Source organism: Montipora foliosa, chromosome 10 (assembly GCF_036669935.1).
Source record: "Montipora foliosa isolate CH-2021 chromosome 10, ASM3666993v2, whole genome shotgun sequence".
NCBI classification, from domain to species: Eukaryota; Metazoa; Cnidaria; class Anthozoa; order Scleractinia; family Acroporidae; genus Montipora; species Montipora foliosa.
In genome coordinates this window covers 30,270,210-30,278,733 of record NC_090878.1, presented here as the reverse complement: position 1 = coordinate 30,278,733, position 8,524 = coordinate 30,270,210, and the positions used below count along the sequence as shown (strand labels likewise).

General features: G+C 39.2%; 1 protein-coding gene across 1 annotated transcript; it reads right to left on the bottom strand.

Moving 5' to 3' along the window:
* Positions 1–3,610: 3,610 nt before the first annotated feature.
* On the bottom strand, positions 3,611–7,668 carry LOC137973249 (E3 ubiquitin-protein ligase TRIM71-like). The gene has a single exon (XM_068820025.1). It carries the CDS (start codon positions 7,652–7,654, stop codon positions 5,474–5,476), a length of 2,181 nt encoding a protein of 726 aa, XP_068676126.1. The 5' UTR covers positions 7,655–7,668; the 3' UTR covers positions 3,611–5,473.
* Between the last annotated feature and the right edge of the window lie 856 nt (positions 7,669–8,524).

Below are 8,524 nucleotides of genomic sequence, written 5' to 3'. Positions count from 1 at the left end.
TTTCGACGCTCAAGTTTCTTGCCACGATAGTCTGGCCTTGTTGTTGTCATTTTCTTTTCTTCTTTCATAATTTCTATTTCGTTTTTCTTTTTTAGGTCAATTTGTTTCTTAATTTCATTTTCATACCTGACAATTACGGCTTTCACTTTGGCCACAGCGTCGGCCATTTGGATCTCTTGTTCTTGTGCAGCTTTCTTAGTTTCTGTCATGGTGTGTCGGTTATGTCTCACCAAACTGCACTTAGGCAAATCAGAACTTTACAGTCTTCGCAATAAAATTCCAGGGATTGATCTTCATGATATTGCCGTGAACACATCACGGGTCTGTGGATCAACTCTTGCACATCTTGCGCTTGCAGTCTGTCGATCAAAACAGTGCGATGACCCCTTGTGACCTTCAAGCGTTGGTGAGATTCACGTGCACACTAAAAATTTTGGCACACGAAACAGTAACATGTTGCCGTGTTGCTCTCGTCACAACTGTTGCACCTTTGAGACTGGACGCTGCCATCTTCTAGAGCGAGAACATCCACTAATCGGTTGAGATGAAAAGATGAAGGCAACCGGCAACATAGGTTTCTGTTTCAGGAATTTGGAATGAAGTCTGGCAAACTGGACATCTGATTGATGTTTTTGCCTGTCTCCTTGCGAAGTTTGCATGTTTGTCGAAAAGGTGCTGATATGCCTGGCGAACTCCTGCCGTAACACATAAGAGAGGCCAGAACACACAAGAGGATATGCAGCAGAGATACTTGTAAGTGTTTGCAGGAATCATGTAAGATCTGTGACAAGCCTCTTTTTTTTCAGCTTTGCCTTGCAACATGTAGCTCTAATGGAGACAACCCAAGCAAGATTCTAGTCTCCACATATTTTTGCCAAGATATTATGTCATTTGCTTGTTATAAAAACAAGTATTAAACATGAAAGCCCATGAAAATAGTTCAAGTCTTAAGCTATTAATTCCTCACCTTTGTGAGGAGCAGTGATATGATGCCTCAAAATATTTTGCCACTTTAAACAACAAATATAACGGATAAAAAGCTCACTAACAAGAATTACTTTTGATAGTAAGCTTAACTTGAACTAAAGAAAACCGCTAGGAAAATGTTTATTGTAAGGATGAGAAGCCTTACTCTAAGCATTTCCTGCAATTTTGTTCCATTTGCATAGTTAGTCGAGTTCTAGATGGCGATGCTCTTCACGAGAATACATGATTTAGTCAAGAAGAAGGGATTAACCAACCTGTATCTGTTATTCAGCCACACAAAATTCCAAATCTTGATCGCATATTTTGTAACCAAATGTATCCACGACATGTATAATAACACTGCACATCCACTTAACTCCACCACTCCGAGGAAACCAGCTGCTCTAATTTGCTCTTTGTATAGGGTTGATGCGTAACTTGATAGATGAACTCACAGCCAAAGTTCAAAGAAATTCTTTTAAATTTGTGCCAGGCAAGTAAACCAGACATCCACATAAATTCACGTGTAGGGCGAGTGTTACACGTACGTGCTGAGTGTACATTTTTCATGTTTGATGCAGGAATAAAAATGGCAACCGTACCGAAAAAGCTTACAATATTCTTCCTTTAAAACCTTATTGTACTGATCGATCGGCAGGAGAGGCCTCATCATATCATGTAATTTTTAGCCTTGGGTACCGGTTTTGCATGTACCGCTTGAGGAAAGGCTACCAATTCTGAGACTGTTAGGGTCACGTGACCTGACTCAAGCTCACGCGAGTATGGACACTAGCTGGGAGAATCAAAATGGCGGACAAAAGACTAACTTGTGCGATTGTTGATGATGATAGAGGAGGAGCCTATAAAGTGTCCATGGCTAAGGAAAAGAAGTTCTTCTTTGTGAAAGACCTTGGCATACAGTACTCGTTACGTTATATTAGAGTGTTCTGCCTAACTGAAGAAAGAGAAGAACATTGGTTGGGTTCCCGAAAAGGAACAATCATTGTTTGATGCCATTGGAATGGTGTATAATTTACCAAACTTTCGCGCAAAAATTGACAGTGCAAGCTGCAGGAATCGTGCAGATAAGTTTACTAAGATAGCAAGAATTATTATTTGCTCTCATATGTGAAAGAGTTTGAGCTTGCATAGTTTGACTTCCTTGTTGTGTATTTTTTTTTTAATTATGAATTTTCTATAACAGTCTAATTTAAATTATGTCTTTCTTTTGATGAATAAATAAAAAAGTTTTGTAGGTATCAGAAAAAAAAAACCTTGCAAGACACTGTAACTTTAATTATATTTAACAGTTATTTGCCAAAGGAAAAGGGAATGTACATCTAAGACGAATAACTGTGAGTATAGCTTCAGAATTGAAAAAGAGAGAATTGATAATCGACAAGGAGAATAATAACTTTTTTATTGATAATCAACGCAGAGAATAATCATTTATTATTGATGATCGACACAGAATAATTGATAATCGACACAGTTTATTTCTGTTGTAACGGTCACGAGTGCCTGCAGGAGCCCTGCCATTTTGTTTTGCTTTATATTCACCAGCTAGTGGGGTGAATGTACAATCATATTATTATTTCTATAGGAAACCACTCAATCAATCAGATTGCTGGAAATTCTTTGTTGATCTCTGAAATTCTACTAATTATTTATTATGGTTGCTGTTATTCCAACCCAGCTTTTATAGCTGTAGTGGCATTCAGACACTGTCACATAGCATTAAAAAAACTGTGAAATAATTGATTTTGGGAAAGAAATTGATCAGTTGATATTCTGTGACTTAAGTAGAATAAGCAATTTAAGTTGTGTAAGGTTGCCTTAAGTCGCCTTAAGTTACGGCGACTTAAGGTTTCAAAGTAGGCCTCCGTTGGAAGTGAGTCAATACGCAAGAAGACTAAAAAAGCTCGGTCGACTTATGTGATTGAGTCTCGTTCGTTAAAGAGTTATCCCCAGTCAGGGCAGATTTAACGACACTGGAGCCATGTATTAAAAACAAAAGTAAGCATTCAAATAAAAAATAAAAAAAACTAAAGGAAATTGAAATCAACTTGAAACAACAGTGTTAAGAGCCTTAGCTGCCTGGAGGAAACAACGAATCGAAGACAAAACCAGTTGATGATACGAGAGAGCAAGAGAAAATAAAGCTTGCATAGAAGGAAAGACTCAGTCTAGCCTTTTGGATATGTGAAGTTCCTGTCTCCCTTAAAATGACCGCATAATCCTTGAAGCACCGAAACCATGTTGTCGCGCTTCATTCAGCTCATATCACTTCACGTAATTGCAGATATTAGGGGAAACAGGTACGAGTTCCCAGGGACATCCAAAAATAACTTAGGAGCAACTCAAATATCCCTACCACATTGCCAAGTCTGCGTCTGTTTTTCATTTTTTTTCTTGGAGTGGAGTTTAAGTCGGAGGATGCGCATTGAGAAATTAAAATTGTCCTCACCCTAGGATAGCAACAACCCCAAAGTGTTGGTATGGCCAAAGCCTAAACCCACTAGAGCCCCGAGCAAACTTGTTGATACAAATTGGATAAGAGTATCTAAGTTTAAATAAGATTTTGCCTTATTCTAATCATAGCGCAGTTGTGAGTCAAGTAATATTCTATTTAAGTGTTCATAAACACAATTTATTATTATTATTTTTTAAATTAGTTCCATAAGGATAACACAATCACGCGTGAATAGGACAATTACTTTAAATTTAGTACACCCAAATAATCCTAAGTAATCGAATGGATGACCCAAAGAAATGAAAACTTGTTAAAGAAATCTAGTGTTGAACAACAACTTGTTGAGCAAGTAAGATATAAGTAGCTTTTTATTATTAGCAAAATACCTTGTACCGATGAAAAACTTTAATAAGCATCGTTATGAGCAACATTTACCTGAGGAAAACTTCGTCTACGAACGTTAACGCCAACACTTACGCCTGGTTTTCACTAGCGACGCAAGTAGCTTATGCTAAGTGAAAACGAACATCGACTTAAGCATAAAAATCAACCTAGGCCTCCGCCATTCTGTTGAAATGCACAGACGCGGGAATCTGGAACGAGTGCTTTAATTGGCCAGACGCAGCAAATTTCCTTGTGCTTATGCTCTTTTACACAACGCAAGCAAACGCAAGCAAACGCAAGCACAAGGAAAAGGAAAAGATTGATCCTTGCGCTTGAGCTTGCATCAGCGTTAACCCCTTTTTTACCGTGCTTGGGCTTGTGCTTGCGTCGACAGGGAAAACCAAGCTTTAGTCAAAAACCTATCAATATCACCTACGAGTGAAAAAATCTTCAGTCAAAATATCTGAACGAAAGGACAGACACGAAAATAAAGAAACCCACCTCTAGGTTTCAAAAAGAATATCCAGACCTGATTTTGAGGTTCTTGACTCTTGCACTATAATTTAAAGTGCACCTAAACTCAAATATTTTTCGTTTCTAATCTAAATCTCCCCATCCATGAAGGCAAAGACCCATGCCTCTCAATTCACAGTCATGGGTCCAAATTACTGCTAGTTTTCATAACTTTGCGCGTCTTGCATGAGGATAAAAAGCAAAATTTGGATGTAAGAATGTTAAAACATGTTTGCTTTTAGTGGGAAGATTAATATCGTAGACAAAAAATATTTGAGTTTAAGGTGACTCAAACCAGTTTCAACACTTTTAAGAGACCTTGTTATTAAAAGGATTGACACTACAACACTTTATCACGCAACAGCAATGTTATGGTACCATGTGCAAAACCAATTATTGCCAAACAAGATACACTCATTTTTGTGACGCAACAAGTTACCATGGCAACAGGAAAGCCTTGCAAAAACACCCTACATTTTGGCTTTTGTTGCTCATATCTGAAAAACGAACTCAGTAACCCCAATTTTGTATTGCACAAAAGTGATCAGCAGGCCAAGGAGAACCTCTCTGCAAAGTTTAAAAAAAAATTCCGTGGAGCAGATTGAAAGCTATGCTAAATTTTCAATAAGTTAAGGTGGCTCTGAATCCGCTCCACATTATTTTTTTAAATTTCGCAAAAAGTTTCATTCTGGCATGCTGATTACATTTCAGAAAAAAAATAGGGGTCAGCGAGTTTCTTTTTGAGATATGACCAGCTCAAGCCAAAATATGGGGTGTTTTTGCAGGGGTTTCCTGTTGCCACGGTAACTTGTTACGTCACAAAAATGACCGAATCTTTTTCAGCAATAATTGATGTTTGATATGGTACCATAACATTGCTGTTAAGTCATAAAGTGTTGTAGTGTCAATCCTTCTGATGAGAACGTTTCTTTCAAGTGTTGAAACTGGTTTGAGCCACCTTAAGTGCACTTTAATATGCATTTAAATTATCGGATCCGAGGTCAGATGACCAGTTCAAAGTCGATCCTGCTTAGTGGAACAAGCTAAACATTTTTGCCCAATAATAGCCGTAATTTTTGAAAATTAAAGGCATGAGTTTCTACAAACATCTATTTGAAAAACAAATCACTCAATTAACTAGTAATGGAAAACATAAATGCATCTGTTGACTGAGTCGGCTACATAGAGATTGTCATCATTATTTACGGCAACATAAAAAGGACAGCTATTGTGGAAATAGTGTCCCTCCATTTTATTCAAAAACATGCCATCCAGGGTAAATAGTTGCAACCTTTGTTTTTTTGCATCACACACAATCAGTCGGTTGTAATTGTCAATGACGAGTCCACGAGAATAATTAAACTGGCCATCATTGGACCCCCTACAGCCAATGTCATGTAAATACACTCCTGCGTTGTCAAATACCTTGACACAATTTGCAAAGTAATACGAAACAAAGAACTTGTCCTGGTGACAAATAGCGCACACTGGAGATTTATCACAGTCTGGGGCACTGAAGGACTGGAGCAAGTCATTCCCGTCAGGGGAGAGGACCTTGATTCTTTTGCCCGAAATGTCAGTTATGATTAGACGACCATCAGTAGCAATGGAAACGAATGTTGGTTTAATAAGATGCTTATCATTGATGTGTTTGATAAACTGACCTTCCTCACTGAATAGGCGAAGCTTAGTGCCGCTTTTCGGAACTAAAGTTAGGACATCACCGGAGTCTGTAAATGCCACTGAAAAAACTCCACTATCAAGTCTTATTTCCCTTTGAAACTTTCCTTCAGAGCTAAACAGTTGAATTCTTTGATTCCCGCGTTCTGCAACAGCAATCGTTCCCGTTCTTTGACTCACATCAATATCGTAAATGTCATCAAATTCTCCACGCCCCTTCCCTTTTGAGCCAAACTGAAAGGAAAATTGATATTGATGCGGATCAACCGGCAAAATCCAAGGACTACCCGTCAGCCGCTCTCCATTCACAACGATCTTTACTCTGTTTTGTCTGCCACACTGTGGAGTGTATGTCACAGTGTATTTGCCGTCCTTGGCGTCTATAATGTCTGTTTTCCGTCGATCACCTTCCGAAGTCAATATGTCAACTTCGATTTTATCTTCTTCTTGATAACATTGCAATCCATCTGAATCCTTTGTAACGATTACCAAATGTGTCTCCTTTCTTTCGTCTACTTCCGTGCATTCTTGACATTCAACTAAACACTTTGATGGATCAGTCTTTGTGACAACAACTCGATCCATAAGATCCAATTTCTCTTCCACCAAGTAATGTAAATGTGGCGATTTGTAAAGATCGGGTTTTCTTACATTTAACAGTTCAGTGCAGCGTCTGAGGATGACGTGATTTGTTTGTAGAATTTCGGCGCTGAAGTTTTTTCTTTCTAAGATACTCTGACCTCGTTCAACGCAGCTTTTCAATTGAGTGAGAACCAGCTCGAAGTTCTCCAGTCGTGTCGCGTGATGTTTTTCTTGCGCTTCATAAATTTCGCGAAATTTGTCCTTCATTTTCTTCTCACGTTCTCGCAAATCACGAATCAATTTTTCCGCAGTGTCTGTCATTTTCTTTTCTGCGTTCATAATTTTGTTTTTGTTTTTTAGGTCAGTTTGTTTTTTAATTTCACCCTCATACCTGAAAATTTCCGCTTTTACTTTGGTCACAGCGTCTTCCATTTGCATCTTTGATTCTTGTGCGGCCTTCTGAGTTTCTGTAATAGTGTGTCGATTATGTCTCACCAAACTGCACTTAAGGCAAATCAGAACTTTACAGTCTTCGCAGTAAAATTCCATGGGTTGATCTTCATGATATTGCTGTGAACACATCACGGGTCTGTGGATCAAATCTTGCACATCTTGTGCTCGCAGTTTGTCGATCAAAACATTGCGGTGACTCCTTGTGGCCTTCAAGCGTTGGTGGGATTCTAAACAAGATGCACACAGAAAGTTCTGGCACACGAAACAGTAACATTTTGCCGTGTTGTTCTCGTCGCAACTGTTACATCTCTGAGACTGTACGCTGCCATCTTCTAGAGCGAGAACATCCACCAATCGGTTGAGATGAAACGAGGAAGGCAACTTGTCGAAGGTGTCTGTTTCGGGAATTTGGAATGAAGTCTGGCAAACCGGACATTTGATTGTCGCTTGTAGCTGTCTCCTTGCGAAGTTTGCATGTTTGTCGAGACACTCCAGGCAGAATGAGTGAAGACATGGTAATGTCTTGGGATTTTTGACTGTCTCTATGCACAATGGGCATTCTGCTTCCTTTTTAAGATTCTTGAAAAGCTGTTGAACTTCCATGATGAAGCCAAGCAGCGAAAAATATGTGACGTCACTGAAATCGCGGGACTGTGTGCACTCGAGTGGATACTTATGAGTCTCCATCCCAGTCTTTCTCGCTGGTGTCACTTGGAGTCTTTTTTGACATTCTGATGCACTTCGGCATGAACTAACCCCATTTTAAAATCCCAAAACTTTGTTTTGTTTGAAAACCTTATGTCAAACTTAACAACCGAGTGTTGCAAAAAAACTTATCAGAGGTGAAACACAAAAGCGCAAACAGCAATAATCAACGGATTCCTGAAATATCTCAATGTGAGTCTTGGGTATATCATCATCAAGTCGAGTCTCCTCGGGAACTACAAATGGTGGCTTGCCACAACCGGACCTATCCAGCATGAGTGTTCGAATCTCGCTTGTTGACTGCAGGCCGGTGTCACGCTTCAAGGTGTCGATGAAGGTTCTCCGGGGTACAGGTAAGTCTCGTGTGGAGACTGATAACCAGTCATAACGCAGACCAACTTAAGCAGCCGTCGGTTAGCTACAAATGGCTACAAATGTGTCACGACTACTCGGCCCCATGCGATTACCTATACAAAGCTGTACTGTTTACTTTGAGTGTAAGTCTTGGATTTCACGGTCCGCCATTACACTGGACGAAAAAATGGATTTACTCGAGTTTGCAAATTGAGCAAATGTATGGCAAATTTAGGGTTCTAAGCTTGCTTTAAATTTGGTTTGTCAGGTAAAGTCTGCGCAAACTTGGATATTTGTTTTATAGGAATTTGTGTGCAAATGTTAAGGAAATGAAACTGTATACTGCAAATTTGCTTGGCGTTTGCGTGGGATGCAAATCTTTATCGTTCCACAGATTTGCTCAAATTTGCCTCT

Coding starts and splice junctions, on each gene's coding strand:
- LOC137973249 (XM_068820025.1), bottom strand. CDS start 7,654: ATGGAAGTTCAACAGCTTTTCAAGAATCTTAAAAAGGAAGCAGAATGC.